The 18,357-nt window shown below is 48.4% G+C and overlaps 1 protein-coding gene across 1 annotated transcript in view; it reads right to left on the minus strand.

The window, feature by feature from the left end:
* LOC129697813 (collagen alpha-6(IV) chain-like) overlaps window positions 1-18,357 on the minus strand; it is a 166,334-nt gene that overhangs the window by 55,575 nt on the left and 92,402 nt on the right. The window contains exons 10-21 of the mRNA XM_055636439.1: window positions 17,535-17,597; window positions 17,369-17,404; window positions 14,245-14,286; window positions 12,781-12,870; window positions 10,789-10,842; window positions 10,157-10,219; window positions 10,024-10,068; window positions 8,329-8,382; window positions 6,764-6,827; window positions 4,821-4,931; window positions 1,260-1,415; window positions 1,093-1,164 (exon numbers count right to left, since the gene is read on the minus strand). Of these exons, the coding sequence (XP_055492414.1) occupies window positions 1,093-1,164; window positions 1,260-1,415; window positions 4,821-4,931; window positions 6,764-6,827; window positions 8,329-8,382; window positions 10,024-10,068; window positions 10,157-10,219; window positions 10,789-10,842; window positions 12,781-12,870; window positions 14,245-14,286; window positions 17,369-17,404; window positions 17,535-17,597 (850 nt within the window). The remainder of the gene's footprint in view (window positions 1-1,092; window positions 1,165-1,259; window positions 1,416-4,820; window positions 4,932-6,763; window positions 6,828-8,328; window positions 8,383-10,023; window positions 10,069-10,156; window positions 10,220-10,788; window positions 10,843-12,780; window positions 12,871-14,244; window positions 14,287-17,368; window positions 17,405-17,534; window positions 17,598-18,357) is intronic.

Below are 18,357 nucleotides of genomic sequence, written 5' to 3' on the forward strand. Positions count from 1 at the left end.
TTTGCTATGAATGCTAACATCCCATTTGCTTTCTTCACTGCCTGCTGCACCTGCATTCCGACTTTCAATGACTGGTGTACCATGACACCCAGGTCTTGTTGCATCTCCCCCTTTCCTAATCGTCCACAATTCAGATAATAGTCTACTTTCCTGTTTTTGCCACCAAAGTTGATAACCTCACATTTATCCACATTATACTGCATCTGCCATGCATTTGCCCACTCACCCAGCCTATCCAAGTCACCTTGCAGCCTCCTAGCATCCTCCTCACCCAGCTTCGTGTCATCCGCAAACTTGGAGATGTTGCATTCAATTCCCTCATCCAGATCATTAATATATATTGTAAATAGCAGGGGTCCCAGCACTGAGCCTTGCGGTACCCCACACCTATCCTGCACCTATCTAGCTCTCTCTTGAAAGCATCCAGAGAACCTGCCTCCACCACCCTCTGAGGCAGAAAATTCCACAGACTCACCACTCTCTGTGAGAAAAAGTATTTCCTCGTCTCCATTCTAAATGGCTTACTCCTTATTCTTAAACTGTGGTCCCTGGTTATGTACTCCCCCAACATCGGGAACATGTTTCCTGCCTCTAGCGTGTCCAAGCCCTTATCATATTTCAATGAGATATCCTCTCATCCTTCTAAACTCCAGAGTATACAAGCCCAGCCGCTCCATTCTCTCAGCATATGACAGTCCCGCCATCCCGGGAATTAACCTTGTAAATCTACGCTGCACTCCCTCAATAGCAAGAATGTCCTTCCTCAAATTAAGGGACCCAACCTGCACACAATACTCCAGGTGTGGTCTCACCAGGGCTCTGTACAACTGCAGAAGGACCTCTTTTCTCCTATGTTCGATATACCTCTATTTGTACCTATATTCGATGTACCTATATTTGATACATCTCTGTCAGATCACCCCTCATCCTCCAGCGCTGAGGAAAGGGAGGGTCAGGGGAGAAAGAGAGGGAGAGTCAGGGGAGAGAGAGAGGGAGATGGTCGTGGGAAAGAGAGAGGGAGAATCAGGGGACACAGCTAGGCTGTTGGCGGTTTGATTAGACGACCTCCTCCTGCTATTACCCCATCCTTACCTTTGTTTCCAGTTGCTCCCCTCTGACCGGGGTATCCCTGTAGTCCTGATTCCCCTTGTTGACCGTAAAGCACTAGTAGAGAAGAGCAGAGAACATTGGCCATGTAAATGGGGAGGGTTGGGTTTGTTGCCATGCCCAGCGCTGGAGTGAGCGGCGCAGCGACTGACCTGCAGGGGACGCTGGTCCTGGAGGTCCAGGTAGACCTGGCTGTCCCGGGTCTCCTGGGAACCCTATGGATCCGGGCACTTCTGCCGGCCGCCCCACTTCCCCTTGGAATCCTTTCGGTCCGGCGAACCCCGGTGTGCCGGGCAATCCCGGGCGGCCTGTGGATCAGGATGAGAGGGCCGAGAACATAAGGAACAGAAGATGAACACACACACACATGTATACGGACACACGCGCATGCATATCTATCCAACACACACCGATCACACACACACACACACGTACTTCACACACACACATACAGGGAGGCATCTCTCACACAGACACACACATACACCGGACACACGCACCACACACGTCACACACACCACTCATAAACAGACACGCACATCTCTCACAAGCATGTCTCTCATACGCTGTCTCTGACACACACCACATACTTCTCTAACGCACACAGAAGCACACGACTCACTCACACACACATATCTCTCATACACACACATACGTACACACATACATGTCTCACACACATAATTACATGCACACAGGTCTCGCACACTTGCACACACACACGCGCACACACCACACACAGACACAAACCATACACACACACACACACACACACACACCACACACCACACACCACACACCACACACACACGCGCACACACCACACACAGACACAAACTATTCACACACACACACACCCCAAACGCACACCGCTCATGCGCACACAAATAGACATAGAAACATAGAAAATAGGTGCAGGAGGAGGCCATTTGGCCCTTCGAACCATTCACCGTCGTCTAGAATCAATACTCCGTTCCTGCTTTCTCCCCATACCCCTTGATTCCGTTAGCTCCAAGAGCTATATCCAACTCTCTCTTGAATACATCCAGTGAATTGGCCTCCACTGCCTTCTGAGGCAGAGAATTCCATAGATTCACAACTCCCTGGGTGAAAACGTTTTTCTTCATCTCAGTCCTAAATGGCCCACCACTTATTCTTAAACTGTGAACCCTGGTTCATGACTCCCCCAACATCGGGAAAATGTTTCCTGCATGTATATGTCTCTCTCTCTCTCTCACACAAACAGAAACACATAAGCACACACACATCTCACAATCAAACATGTACAGACAAACACACAAATATATACACACACACTTAATGTTCATCTTTTCAGATAAGCAGAGTGAATCATCTATTAATTAATATCTGCCTAGAACACTACTGTAGGGTTTGATTGCAGTTAAGGCAATGAACTGAATTTTAGGCATCGAGTAGACAAGGCTAAATCCGACGACCAATTGGCCAGCTTTTTTCCTGCTAGATTCCCCTCGTTCTCTGAAATTTCCCAAAACTCTAAATAAAGTCTTTAAAAACATTTTATTATAACAAGAGAACAACAGATAGAGAATAAGAGGGTGAGAGGAGAAGGCAAGAGAGGTTGTGAGATGGATGGAGGAAGATGATGGGAGAAACAGGAAGAATAGATTGACAGAGAGAAAGGGAGGGAGAGAATGGCTGTGGAGTGGAAATGGAGATGGAGAGAACACGAAGAAAGTGTGGGGTGGAGGGGAAAAAAGGAGATAAATGTGCAAGAGAGGGAAAGGGAGAGTAGGAAATAAAAAGGGAGAGAGAGGGAACAGGAGAGAGAGTGGGTAATGAAAGAGAGAGAGAGAGAGAGTTTGTAGAGGCTTCTTCTTGCGTATGGCGAGCACAGCCTAAAGTTTTAGGACAACCTGTTCTATTTGATCTTATTTGATTGTACACGCCAGGTTGATTGCATTTGTTGAAACAGGGCGGACCACGTGAAGGTTGCAATGTCCCACCCCTTTGTAGAGGCAAGGGGGTTGGAGAGGCAGCAGGGAGAAGAACAAAGGATGGGAGCGAAACACAAAAGTAAGATTTCAGTTTCTTACTGTCCAAATTTTCTAAAAACTCCCAAACCAAGTCTTTAAAAATATTTAATGATAACAAGAGAACGATAGATAGAGAACAAGGCCAGAGGAGAGGGCGAGCAGGGGCAATCGAGAGGGATGGAGAGAGGTGAGAGGAAACATTCACTAAAATGAAATGCATCGTAGCAAAGTGTGGTCATACATTTTGGTAGTAGGAATAAAGGTGCAGACTATTTTCTAAATGGGGGGAGAATCCAGAAATCAGGGGAGCAAACAGATTTGGGAATGCTGGTGCAGAATTCCCAAACAGTTAAGTTGCAAGCCCTTAGTATGGAAGACAAACACAATGGTAGCATTTATTTCAAGAGGACTAGAGTACAAACACAGGCATGTAATGCCTGTTTTACATGTAATGCCTGTAATGCCACATAAGGTGCTGGTCAGGCCGTATTTGTAGTATAGTGAACAATTTTGGGCACCATATCTGAGGAATATGTGCTGGCTCTGGAGAGGGGCCAGAGGAGGTTTACAAGAATTATACCAGGAATCAGTAGGTTAACATTTGATGAGCATTTGACAGCTGTGGGCCTGTGCTCACTGGAGTTTAGAAGGATGAAGGGAAGACCTCTGAAACTTGCCGAATAGTGACAGGCTTGGACAGAGTGGATGTGGAGACGGTGTTTTCACTTGTGGGAGAGTTTAGGACTAGAGGTCACAGCCTCAGAATTAAAGGGCGTTCCCTTAGGAATGAGATGAGGAGAAATTTCTTTAGTCAGAGGGTGGTGAAACTGTGAAATTCTTGGCCATAGAAGGCTGTGGAGGTCAAGTCAATGAATATATTATTAAGGTAGAGATAGATAGATTCTCGATTAGTACAGATTTCAGGTGTTATGGGGGGAGGGCAGGAGAGTGGGGTTAGGAGGGAGAGATAGAACAGCCATGATTGAATGGCAGAGTAGACTTGATAGGCCGAATGGCCTAATTCTGCTCCAAATACTTATGAACATGATCTAAAACCTGGACAATCCTGGTGATTGAAGAATAAACTCTGGAGCAGATCGAGGAGTTTAACCCCGAGTATCCGCAGATAGTGGTTAGGGCCTGTCCCACCAGCGCGTCTAGCGCGACCAAACGTGGTCGCTTGAGGCGTACGGCCTCGCGGGGCCGGTCCCACTTCCATCGGGGAGGCGTATGGAGTTGTGCGGGGCTGGTCCCGAAATCGCGCGGGGCTCCAAAAATCTTGCACTGTCCGAAAATCCCGCGCGCCAACGGCCTGTCGGCCCGCAGCCGCATTGAGGGCGTACGCAGCGTCTCGACGGGCGTACGCAGCGTCGTGACGGCATACGCCTAGAGCGTAGCGTTGCGCGATGACGTCACCGCCCGGCGTGCCGTTGTGTGATGACGTCACCGCCCGACGCCGTGCGACGTCCAAATTCAGTCGGCCCGCCTCCTGCCCAGCTGATTGGTAGGTGTGATGTCGGGACCAGCCCCGCACAACTCCAGACGGCTCCGCGGTTCGAATTGGGACCGGCCCCATGAGGCGCTTACGCACGTTTGGTCGCGCTAGACGCATGCAATCGCATGCTGGTGGGACAGGCCTTTAGTTACACCAAGGCTCCCGAAAGCCCTTAGGCAGTTTTGAAGGGACCACTTCCTTACCTGGGTAGTAGCTGGTGTCACCAGGAGGACCCTGGGCTCCAAGGGGGCCCCGGTATCCCGTCTCTCCCCGCTCTCCTCGATCTCCTTTTAGACCAGGCAGGCCCTTCGGACCTAGAGGCAAGAACAGAAACATTACCAAGGAACTTCCACAGAAGGCACTGAGCACAGGCCGAGTAGAAGCAACACACACATCACTCCAAGGCCAGGCCCATGCATGGACAAGATGGGCTGAAGGGCCTGTTCCATGCTGTATAACCATATGAGAGTTGAGAATCAAGAATATTTAATTGTCACATGCACTGACAACAGAACAATGACATTCTTTCTTGAAGAAAGCATAACTGGCCTGCCAATACAACACACATAGAATAAATAAAGTTAGTTAGATATTGTTAGTCATACAGCCATAGACTACGCTGTCACACAACGTAGAAACAGGCCCTTCGGCCTAACTTTCCCACACTGGCCAATATGTCCCATCTACGCTAGTCCCACCTACCTGCATTTGGCTCATGCACCTCTAACCTGTCCTATCCATGTACCTGTCCAAATGTTAACTAGTACCTGCCTCAACTACCTCCTTCGGCAGCTATTTCCATACGCCCATCACCATTTGCATGAAAAAGTTAAGGGGCTGTCCCACCTGGGCGACCTAATCCGCGAGTTCTGGCGAGTTTGCCCTCGACTCATACTCGCAGCATGGTCGACACGGGGTCCTAGGAGGTCTTTGTAACTTTCCTTCATGCTCGAGAATAGTCCCCGCGTACTCGAGGCCTCAGCTAGGTCGCGGCATTTTTTCAACATGCCCGCGAGTAAAAAAAGGTCTCCATGGAAAAAAAATCGATACTTTTTTTACTCGTAGGTTTAGTCGTCGTAGTGGGTCGTAGTAGGTCGGCATGTTAGTCGTAGGTAATCGAGGGTAGTCGAAGGTAGTCAAAAGTAGTGGTAGATAGTGTCCATCATAGTCGAAGGGAGGTCGAAGGAAGTCGTCTTCACTGTCCACTATTCGGTGTCCAATTTTCCCCGAAGTTAGTCGTAGCCAGTCGAAGCTGGTCTTCGCCATAGTCGGAGGAGGTCGAAGGAGGTCTTCAACATAGTCGAAGGAAGTCTTCAACATGACATTTTTTCAAACTCTCCTAAACTCTTCTAAACTTGCCAATTAGGTTGCCCTCTTTAACCCTCAAGGTTCCTATTAAATTCCCCCCTCACCTTAAACATCTGGTTTTCGGTTCTCCTACTCTTGGCAAGAGACTACCCTATCTATTCCTCGCATGGTTTTGTACACCTCAATAAGATCACCCCTCATCAAGTGCTCTGGTGGCTTGAGAGATGATGGGACGTGGGCAAAAAACAGGAACAGGGGTCTTAATGTGGATTATGGTGTGCTGTGTACTCCAGTGCACTCTGCTTACATGTGTGCTGTGCTGCTGCAAGTAAGAATCTCATTGTTCCGTTTCGGGACATATGACAATAAAACACTCTTGACTCTTGAATGAGCAGCCACTGTTGCACTGAATGGGAAGCAGGCTAAATAGGGCAAAATGGTCTCCTGTTCCCGTGTGAATTGGTCAGTGGCTTGCTGTCCATTTCAGTGGCCGCCTGGCCCCCTGTACAATTACTGTCCAGTTATTCGATCCAGAAGAAATATAATGTGTAGGAAGGAACTACAGATGCTGTTTTACACTGACGATAGACATAAAACTGCTGGAGTAACTCAGCGGGACAGGCAGCATCTCTGGGGAGAAGGAATGGGTGACGTTTCAGGTCGAGACCATTCTTTAGACACAATGGGTGATGTTTTGGGATGAGACTTTTCTCCAGACAGTCTGAAGATGGATCTCAACCCGAAACATCACCTACTCCTTCTGTCCAGAGGTGCTGCCTGCCCCGCGGAGTTACTCCATTTTGTGCCTATCTTCAGAAGAAGTATAACTTCAACATACCTTTTGCAACATCTCCGGGGAGAATTATGGTTCTACCTGGAAGACCATGATCGCCACGATCCCCCTGGAGGCGGAAAGGAAGAGACAGTGCATTAGGGTGGGAGCCACACAACACTGGGTCCCCTGAGGGTCGATGGGTGGGGCTGAGGGTGCCAAAGGTGTGGCCAGCTTGGCATCTTGCCAGAGGTGGATCTCAGATTCAGGTTCAATCTTTATTGTCATTGTGCAGTGTACAGTACAGAGACAACGAAATGCAGTTAGCATCTCACCCAGAAGAGCGAACATAGAATAATGAGCAATAGATATATATATATATATATATAGGTGGCAATCACCAAGGTGCAGAGTTAAGTAATGTAACAGCCGCAGGGAAGAATCTGTCTTCTTGGTCTTGGTCAGCGCACCATGCTGCTAGGAGCTGGACCTCCTCCCTATAGGCTGACTCATCGTTGTTGCTGATGAGGCCAATCACCGTTGTATCATCTGCATATTTGATGATGGTGTTAGTACCATCACCATCTCAGCACCAGATGCCAGGGCGAGTCCTACCTCCCGTTAAACCTCCTCCCTCCACTGTGGATGCTGCTTCGGCAGCAGAGGGCTGTGCGGCCCTGGGACCACATAGACCACTGGTTACGCAGTCTCGTCGCTGCGCAACCTGCTAGTTAGCGCGGTCCTGTGACCACGTGCTCCCCCGGTTACACAGTACCGAGGCTGTGCTGCACGCCGACTATGCTGTGTTGGACACTATGCCGCGGGTTGCGAATAAAAGGGCAGTCTGCCAGTGGGGAGTTGGGAGCTGCATTCACCACTGAAATCTAATTGAAACACTGTTTTAGTTTTTGACAGATACAGAGTGGTCAGGGGCGGAAATTCCGGGGGGGCCAGAGGGGACATGTTCTCCCCCCCCCGCCATGTTTTGAGAAGTGGGGGACACCCCCCCAAGTTTTTGTGATCCCGATTTTAAAATCTCCTCTTTTAGTGCTGGATTGAGCCTTCGAAGCCTCGCGCGCGTGTATGAGTGGCGCATGCGTGTGTATGGTGTCCCCCGTCCCCTCCATGTTTTGATAGCAAGTTCCGCTCTCGAGAGTGGTCATTGAGACCACACCAACCAACAACCACCCCACACACTAGTTCTATCCTTCCCACTGGGGACAATTAACCTGCAAACCCACGCGTATTTGGAGTGTGGGAGGAGACCCGAGCACCCGGTGAAAACCCACGCTGTCACAGGGAGAACATGCAAACTCCGTAGAGACAGCATCCATAGTCAGGATCGAACACGGGTCTCTACCGTTGCGCCACCGTGCTGCGACTGTGACACATCTCCGGAAGATCCACTGTAGACGTCACACGATGCACGAGGGACAGAAAAATAGCTCACAGATTAACGAGTTTAATGTCAACGAGTTTCATATATCAAAGCCACACGGCTCTGCGCCAGTGTGCTGCCCTGCACAGCACGATCCCACACCAACAGCCAGACACTACAGCTCACTGACGTCTGCCTGTGGATCAGAACTGAACGCCTGAAAATACACACTGATGATCAAGAAAGTGATTACCTTCATTCCGGGCCAGCCTGTTTCTCCTGGGATACCCGGTCTCCCTGGATACCCCTGAGCGCAAACAAATCACAGAGGTCAATTACACACAGCCACCACACAGGATTCCCCCTTCCCCTAACCCCCCGGATTGCCTGGAATGTAACTGTCGTTATCCCTTTCCGCAGCACTGTGTTGAGCTGAGTCCCCATTGTGATGCAAGCTGTTTCACCAGTGCAGATGACCCATCTCACCGTCCCTGTGTTTCTAATGTGCACCAGGCTTTTTAGTAAGACACCAACTTCTCAACAAAAGAGATCACCATCTGTATTATAGGCCTGATAAAACTATGTTCATGTACACTTTGGATAATCCACCAGACCAGCTGATTTTCTTGACTATCGAATGCTATAGTCTCCCAACCAAACGTTTAATTTGATAGACACAAAGCAGCTGGAGTAACTCAGTGGGTCAGGCAGCATCTCTCGAGAGAAAAGAATAGGTGACGTTTTGGGTCGGGATCCTTGTTCAGTCTAAATCTTTCGTATAAAGCAGCATCTGCTGCTCTTTGTTTTGACACTTTTAATTTGATTTTTGGTCCAAGATGCTGCAAGGTGCAGTTTCCAGGAAAACAGGTCAGTTCCAAGGGAGTGGGACTCAGCACCTAGCTGGAAGCAGATTGTCTGAGATTTACTGAGTTCACTATTCCGTCATCAATAATTCTCTTAGAGAGGCAGTGAAGAAAGCGAATGGTATGTTAGCATTCATAGCAAAAGGATTTGAGTATAGGAGCAGGGAGGTTCTACTGCAGTTGTACAGGGTCTTGGTGAGACCACACCTGGAGTATTGCATACAGTTTTGGTCTCCAAATCTGAGGAAAGACATTCTTGCCATAGAGGGAGTACAGAGAAGGTTCACCAGACTTATTCCTGGGATGTCAGGACTTTCATATGAAGAAAGACTGGATCGACTCGGCTTGTACTCGCTAGAATTTAGGAGATTGAGGGGGGAACTTATAGAAACTTACAAAATTCTTAAGGGGTTGGACAGGCTAGATGCAGGAAGATTGTTCCCGATGTTGGGGAAGTCCAGGACAAGGGGTCACAGTTTAAGGATAAAGGGGAAATCCTTTAGGACCGAGATGAGAAAAACATTTTTCACACAGAGAGTGGTGAATCTCTGGAATTCTCTGCACAGTTGAGGCCAGTTCATTGTATATATTTACGAGGGAGTTAGATGTGGCCCCTGTGGCTAAAGGGATCGGGGGTATGGAGAGAAGGCAGGTACAGGATACTGAGTTGGATGATCAGCCATGATCATATTGAATGGTGGTGCAGGCTCGAAGGGCCGAATGACCTACTCCTGCACCTATTTTCTATGTTTCTATGAAACATTTTGCTCACAACTTTTCCGACAAGCTGGAATCTCCGAAGATTCTGCAGGAGTTTCTAAGCATTGGCCCTGAATGTGGTGCTTCCTCAGTACCACCCCTCCCCACAGTGCGGTGCTCCCTCAGTTTTGCCCCTCCCACAGTGCGACACTCCCTCAGCACTACCCCTCCGCGTCTCCAAGTGAACAAACCAGTGCAGTATAGCTGGATGGGCCGATAGGCCTGTTTCTGTTCTGCGTGACTCTGTGACTGGAAGCATGGATTGGACCGGGTGCTTGTGAGCACATGGTCACTCAGTGGGATTCCCAGACGGATCTTATACTCACCGTTGGTCCGTCGTGGCCCGAGGGTCCATCCGAACCGCTGGGGCCCTAGAATCACACAGGAGGGTCAGAACTTTACACTAGGGTCACGCATGGGGTTTAGCAAAGTGTTCTTTCCGCGCCGGGTGCACCTTACCCTCGGGCCCGGTAGCCCCAACACTCCCGCCTCTCCCTTCTCGCCCTGTTGACGCGGATCTCCCTGAACGGAACAATGAAACAGATGTGATTAGTGGATATACTCAAGGCGGAGATCGACAGATTCTTGACTAGTGCGGGTGTCAGAGGTTACGGGGAGAAGGCAGGAGAATGGGGTTGAGGGAAAGATAGATCAGCCATGATTGATAATTTGAGTAGGCTTAATGGGCCGAATAGCCAAATTCTGCTCCTATAATTTATGATTTTTTTTTTTTTTTTTTTAATCTTTTTATCAGAGGCAGGTACATATCATATTAAATCATTTCATGTATATCATTCCTACATTACTAATATTATCGATCGATATTAACTCTGCTTCTAATATTTTATTTTATATAGATAGAAAATAAGAAAGAGAAATTTAAAAAAAAAGGAAAATTTATGAATTTATGAACTAATCCCCACAAATCAAGAACGGGCAGAGGAAGTCTCAACCTCATTCAGCCTAGGCTCCGCTATGCAAAGATAATGAGCGGTGAGGTTGGGTAGAAGGAGGTTGGTGGGAAGGGGGGGGAGAGGGGAGAGTCAGCGTTTCATGGTGAACAATTTGTCTGGTTGGAAATTCAAGCTCACCTGGATTGCAGGTGTTCCTGTTTCTCCCTTCATTCCTCGATTTCCGACCTCTCCCTGAATAAAGAACGGGAGACAGTCATGAGGGCCCTGTGCAGACTCCTGAAAACAAGTCTTCCTCCAGAAACCAATGTGTCTGCTGGGACTGAGAGCTGTCTCGAGGGCAGGAAAATCTCACATCTCATCCCCACCTTTTACATTTGATTTAAGAGCTGGGATTAAAAACAATGTTGCCTGCATTGCCATGATACTAGGACACTTTAGACTTTAGAGATACAAGACAGGAACGGGCACATCGGCACACACTGAGTCCGCTTTGGCCAGTGGTCACCCCGTACACTAACACTATCCTACCCACTGGCGACAACTTAACCATTTTCTTTACCGAAGCCAATTTGCCTACGAACCGGCACATACAACCATACAACAATTACAGCACGGAAACAGTCCATTTCGGCCCTTCAAGTCCGTGCCGAACACTTATTTTCCCCTAATCCAATCCTCCTGCACTCAGACCATAACCCTCCATTCCTTTCCCGTCCATATACCTATCCAATTTATTTTTAAATGATAAAATCGAACCTGCCCCCACCACTTCCACTGGAAGCTCATTCCACACCGCTACCACTCTCTGAGTAAAGAAGTTCCCCCTCATGTTACCCCTAAACCTCTGTCCCTTAATTCTCAAGTCATGTCCTCTTGTTTGAATCTTCCCTACTCTCAGTGGGAAAAGCTTGTCCACGTCAACTCTATCTATCCCTCTCATCATTTTAAAGACCTCTTAAGGTCCCCCCTTAACCTTCTGCGCTCCAAAGAATAAAGACCTAACTTGTTCAACCTTTCTCTGTAACTTAGTTCATCTTTGGACTGTGGGGGGAAGATGGTCTTGGTCACAGGGAGAACGTACAAGCTCCGTACAGACGGCATCCACAGTCAGGGTCAAACCCGGGTCTCTGGCGCTATAAGGCAGCAACTCTACCACTGCCCCACTGTGACACATCTCCAGGAAATCCACTGTAGATGCCACACGATGTACGAGCGAAAAGAATAACTCAAAATGTGCTCACAGATCAATGAGTTTAACATCAACAAGTTTAATTCATCAAAGCCACACGGAAGTGGCATATGCTAGGCTATTCCAACTAGATTCCAAATATCAAAAAGTCATAAAATAATAAATAGGCACAAACATTGCTATAAATTACATAAATGTAACTGTAAATAATTACATACTGACTACACCGCCCAACATGGACTTCCATCTGTATATATGCATATATGTATGTAGCGCCGCAGAATGTGTGCACCTATTCCACCCCCCATCTCCCTTCTGTTTTTTGTTTTTTCTGTTTCTTGTTTTTTGTGCTAAATTGTATGTATGCACTGAGTACGAGCAGCTTTCAGTTTCACTGTACATGTATAGTGACAATAAATGGCATATCTATATAAATTCCTGTGATTCCAAGAGTAGCTCAGAGCTGGGGATCATGTGATTTTACATCTACTGACACCCCAAAGCTACTTGGCTGAATAATTATAGTTCAAACCGTGTGCATGTGGGGCTCCCTCAGTACTGCCCCTCCCACAGTGTGTCACTCCCTCAGTACTGCCCCTCCCACACTGTGTCACTCACTCAGTACTGCCCCTCCCACAGTGTGTCACTCACTCAGTACTGCCCCTCCCACAGTGTGTCACTCACTCAGTACTGCCCCTCCCACAGTGTGTCACTCACTCAGTACTGCCCCTCCCACAGTGCTACATTCAATCAGTACTGCCTCTTTGACATTTCACGTTGAAATCACAGCCTGGAACTTTGCGGTGCAGTCCCTGGGATGTGATGTAGACCCATGACCACAAAGCTTGTTACCAAGGGCATGCTCATATTAAACTCGGCAGTCAGGCTGGCTGGCCTGAGCTCTCTCCGACCCCTTCACAGTGGTTGCCACCTTGCTCAATGTGTGCTGGCACGTCATTAACTCCCGGTTATGGCTTTACCTTTTCTCCCTTCGTTCCATTCAAACAGGTGATGGTTGGTGATTTGGCGGATGCATGGGAACCATTATCTCCTGGCAATCCAGGTTCTCCCTGTGGTAAAAGGTACACACAAACAGTTTAGTTTAGTTTAGTTTAGAGATACAACATGGAAACAGGACCTTTGACCCAATGAGTCCACGCTGACCATTGATCACCAGTTCACACTAGTTCATAGCAAAAGGATTTGAGTATAAGAGCAGGGAGGTTCTACTGCAGTTGTACAGGGTCTTGGTGAGACCACACCTGGAGTATTGCGTACAGTTTTGGTCTCCAAATTTGAGGAAGGCCATTATTGCTATAGAGGGAGTACAGAGAAGGTTCACCAGAATGATTCCTGGGATGTCAGGACTTTCATATGAATATGTTCGGAAAGATTGGACAGACTCGACTTGTACTCGCTAGAATTTAGAAGATCGAGTGGGGAACTTATAGAAAGTTACAACATTCTTAAGGGGTTGGACAGGCTAGATGCAGGAAGATTGTTCACGATGTTAGGGAAGTCCAGGACAAGGGGTCTCACTGCTTAAGGATAAGGGGGAAACCCTTTATGACCGAGATGAGGAAAACATTTTTCACCCAGAGAGTGGTGAATCTCTGGAATTCTCTGCCAATGGAGAGAAGGCAGGTACAGGATACTGAGTTGGATGATCAGCCATGATCATATTGAATGGCGGTGCAGGCCCGAAGGGCCGAATGGCCTACTCCTGCACCTATTTTCTATGTTTCTATGAATGGGTGGGGAGAGGAAGAAAGGGATGAGGAGAGAGTTGTGAGAGAGGAAGAGAGGAAGAGAGGGGTGCGGAGAGGGAGGGTGGAGAGGGTGGAGTGTGGGATGGAGGGGAAGGGAGGGTGAGGAAGGTTGAGGGAGCAGGAGGGAGGGAGGGAGATGGTGTATATAAAATCATGAGAGGAATAGATCGGGTAGATGCACAGAGTCTCTTGCCCAGAGTGGGGGAATCGAGGACCATAGGTTGAAGGTGAAGGGGAAACGATTTAATAGTTCTGAGGGGTAACATTTTCACAAAAAAGGGTGGTGGGTGTATGGAATGAGCTGCCAGAGGAGGTAGTTGAGGCAGGTACTATTGCAAAGTTTAAGAAACATTTGGACAGGTACTTGGATAGGCCAAGTTAGGAGGGATATGGAGCAAGCGCAGGCAGGTGGGACTAGTGCAGGTAGGAATTGTTGGCTGTTGTGGTCAAGTTGGGCTGAAGGGCCTGTTTTCACACTGTAGCACCATGATTCTATGACTATGAGAGAGGGAGGGAGGGAGGGGGGAGGGTAGGGGGGGGAGGAGAGAGGGAGGGGGAGAGGGGGGGGGGGGGAGGGGAGAGGGGGGAGAAGGGTAACTGGCTTGTGTTCTCCGTGACACCCAAAGCTACTTCTGCCACCAAAGCAGCCCTTTGTTAGAGATGAGGCTCACCCACCTTTTCCCCTTTCTCCGCATTGAAGACGACTGCGTCGTTGCCCTGTGGATCAACCAGATAAAACAGTGTGAAGATTACCGCAGACAAGAGGAACTGCAGATGCTGGTTTACCAACGTCACAGCAGACTCGAGAAACTGCAGATGCTAGTTTACCAAGGAAAAGCGCAACATGCTGGAGTGACTATGTGGGTCAGGCAGTCTGAAGAAGGGTCGCCATCCACAAGTCACCTATTCCTTTTACTCCAGAGATGCTGCCTGATCCGTTGAGTTACTCCGGCACTTTGGGTCTATCTTTTGTACAAACCAACACCTGCAGTTCTTTCTTTCAGAACAAGGGGTCATAGTTTAAGGATAAGGGGGAAATCTTTTAGGACCGCGATGAGAAGAACTTTTTTCACACAGAGAGTGGTGAATCTCTGGAACTCTCTGCTGCAGAAAGTAGTTGAGGCCAGTTCATTGGCTATATTTAAGAGGGAGTTAGATGTGGCCCCTTGTGGCTAAAGGGATCAGGGGGTATGGAGAGAAGACAGGAACAGGATACTGAGTTGGATGATCAGCCATGATTATATTGAATGGCAGTGCAGGCTCGAAGGGCCGAATGGCCTACTCCTGCACCTATTTTCTATGTTTCTATGTTTTTCTATGTTTCTACATCCATGGAGAACATGGATATGTAGTGCTTTGGGTCAGGGCGTTTCATTTATCCATTAAACCTACCTAATCTCCCGGATGCTCAGCACTTTAATCTCCCCCTCCCATTCCCAATCTGTCCTTTCTGTCCTGGGCCTCCTCCATTGTCAGAGTGAGGCCCAGTGCAAATTAGAGGAGCAGCATTTCATATTTCGCTTGGTTGGCTTACACCCCGGCGGTATGAACATTGAATTCTCTAACTTCAAGTAGCCCTTGATTTCCCTCTCTCTCCATCCTCTCCCCACTCCCAGCTCTCCCACCAGTCGCTGTCTCCGACTACATTTTATCTCTGTACCTCCCACTCCCCTGACATCAGTCTGAAGAAGAGCCTCGACCCGAAACGTCACCCATTCCTTCTCTCCAGAGATGCTGCCTGTCCCGCTGAGTTACTCCAGCATTTCGTATCTTCCTTCCATTTAAACCAGCATCTGCAGTTATTTCCTACACAGCGGGTAGAATGCCGTCTATTGGGACAGTTTCTTCCCAGCTGTTTCCAGGCAACTGAACCATCTTCCCAATAACTAGAGAGCGGTCCTGAACTACTATCTACCTTATTGGAGACCCTCAGATTGTCTTTGATCTGACTTTACTGGACTTTATCTTGTACAAAGGTTACTCACGTTGTTCCCTTTATCATGTATCTTTGTACTGTGGATGGCTCGATTGGAATCATGTATTGTCCTTCCGCTGACTGGTTAGCACGCAACAAAAAGCTTTTCACTGTACATCGGCACATGTGATAATAATCTAAACTAAGCTAAAAACTAAAACTGCTGCCAGACCCTTTACATCTCTCCATATAGTGGTGACCTCTGACTACATCAACCCAGAACACCACACCTTCTCAGCACAGCTTCTCAGATGGTTGCAGAGTACTGTGGGGGGGGGGGGGGGGGGGGGGGGGGGGGGGGGGGATTGTAGGACTACTTTAGTTTAGTTTAGAGATAGATCGTGACCTTTCAGCCTACCGAGTACGCGCTAACCAGTAAGCACTAACGCGCTGATCAATTGGCCCTCATTTGTAGGATAGAACTAGCGTACGGGCGATCGCTGGTTGGTGTGTACCTAGTGGGCCATCTGGCCAGTTTCCACAAGAACGTACAAACTCAGTACAGACAGCACCCGTAGTCAGGATTGAAGCTGGGTCTCTAGCGCTGTAAGACAGGAACCCCTACCTGTTATCAGACCAGTTACCTGAATAATCCTACCACAACCAGAGAGCAGGGCTTAACTACTGTCTACCTCTTTGGTGACCCTCAGACTATCCTTGATCAGGCTATACCCTGCACTAAACGTTATTCCCTTAAAATGTATCTGTACACTGTAATGGCTTGATTGTAATCATGTATTGTCTTTCTGCTGAGTGGATAACTCGCAGCAAAAGCTTTTCACTGTACCTCGGTACACGTGACAATTAACTAAACTGAAGTAACTGCTGTGCCTTATGCCGACTAAGTTCCTTATGCCTACTCTTCTACAGTAAGTTTGTCTAAGAACATGCGCATACTAATGAATGTGTGATGCGTAGCCAACAGTCTTTATCTATGTAGAAACAGAACTGCAGATGCTGGTTTGTAGCAAAGTTGGGTAAAAAGTGCTGGAGTAACTGAACAGGTCGAACTGGGAACTGGCTTTGCCTTGCACAGAACGTTATTCCCTTATCATGTATCTATACACTGTAAATGGCTTGATTGTAGGCATGTATTACCTTTCTGCTGACTGGATAGCATGCAACAAAAGCTTTTCACTGTACCTCGGTGCAGTGACAATAAACCAAACTAAACTACCGCTGAGCCACTGTGTGGATACTCTGCAGGACAGGAGGTTTGTTGCTGCAGGTCTGATGCAATGCGTCCCAGTCATGCAGGCACCGTTTACGGTGGGGAGTTCCCGCTGGAATTCCCGGCGTGACGGGGTGCACGGGGTGGAAACTAGAGTTACCGCCATGTACTCCAACACTCAAACCTGCCGTGTGGAGAAGGTGGGAACTACAGACATATCCATGGTGCTGCAGGCATTTTGTTGCCGGTCAAAAATCTCAGGCATAGAGCGGGTTTGCCAAAGGCGGGGAGAGATGGCAAGGGTTGAGGGAGGGAGGGAGGTTGAGGGCCCGGCTGGGGATGTGACCACCAGAGGGGGGGGGGGGGGGGGGGGGACGGGACTGGGTGCCCACCACTACAGCTGGGCAGGTGCCCCTGCGTTAGAAAGCCCCGTGTGGTGGATTATCCCTGGGAACAGGGATCCTTGTTATTGACATTATTCACGTTATTCCCTTTATCATGTATGTATCTGTACACTGTAGATGGCCCGATTGTAATCATGTGTTGTCCTTCCGCTGGCTGGTTAGCACGCAACAAATGCATTTCCTTGTTCCTCGGTGCACGTGACAATTAACTAAAGTCAAGCTCAACAACGTTGGGAGCTGGGACGTTACCTTTGGTCCTAGAACACCCGGAGGCCCACGAGGTCCCTGTGAAACAAACGGTGCAAGAGGTGAGTTTGTGAAGAGCAGACTGAGCAGAGAACAATCATGGGATCATCCCGGACAATGGCCCGAGTCCAGGCATTCAGCGCAGCGCCGCCCCACATTCCCCCCGTACCTGCGGCCCTTGGAATCCTGGGGAGCCTTGTCGACCCATCTCTCCTGAGGGACCAGTTACACCCTGCAAAAGAAGCAAAAGAGGAGTATAGGAGCAAAGAGGTCCTTCTACAGTTGTACAGGGCCCTAGTGAGACCACACCTGGAGTATTGTGTGCAGTTTTGGTCTATTAATTTGAGGGAGGACATTCTTGCTATTGAGGGAGTACAACGTATGTTTACAAGGTTAATTCCCGGGATGGCGGGACTGTCATATGCTGAGAGAATGGAGCGGCTGGGCTTGTACACTATAGAGTTTAGAAGGATGAGAGGGGATCTTTAAGACTTTTGCCTTCCATCACAGCGAGGAGGTGCCTGGTGAACTCACTTTGGTGGATGTTAAATTTGTGTTTATTGGGTGTTTTTGTTATTTTATCATATGTATGACTGCAAGGCAACGAAATTTTGTTCAGACCGGAAGGTCTGAATGACAATAAGGGATACTTTACTTTACTTATCTTATTGAAACATTTAAGATTATAAAGGGTTTGGACACGCTAGAGGCAGGAAACATGTTCCCGATGTTGGGGGAGTCCAGAACCAGGGGCCACAGTTTAAGAATAAGGGGTAAGCCATTTGGAATGGAGACGAGGAAACGCTTTTTCACACAGAGAGTTGTGAGTCTGTGGAATTCTCTGCCTCAGAGGGCGGTGGAGGCCGGTTCTCTGGCTACTTTCAAGAGGGAGCTAGATAGGGCTCTTAAAGATAGCAGTCAGGGGATATGGGGAGAGGCAGGAACAGGATACTGATTGGGGATGATCAGCCATGATCACATTGAATGGCGGT

The sequence above is a fragment of the Leucoraja erinacea genome, chromosome 6 (genome assembly GCF_028641065.1).
Source record: "Leucoraja erinacea ecotype New England chromosome 6, Leri_hhj_1, whole genome shotgun sequence".
Taxonomy (NCBI): Eukaryota; Metazoa; Chordata; class Chondrichthyes; order Rajiformes; family Rajidae; genus Leucoraja; species Leucoraja erinaceus.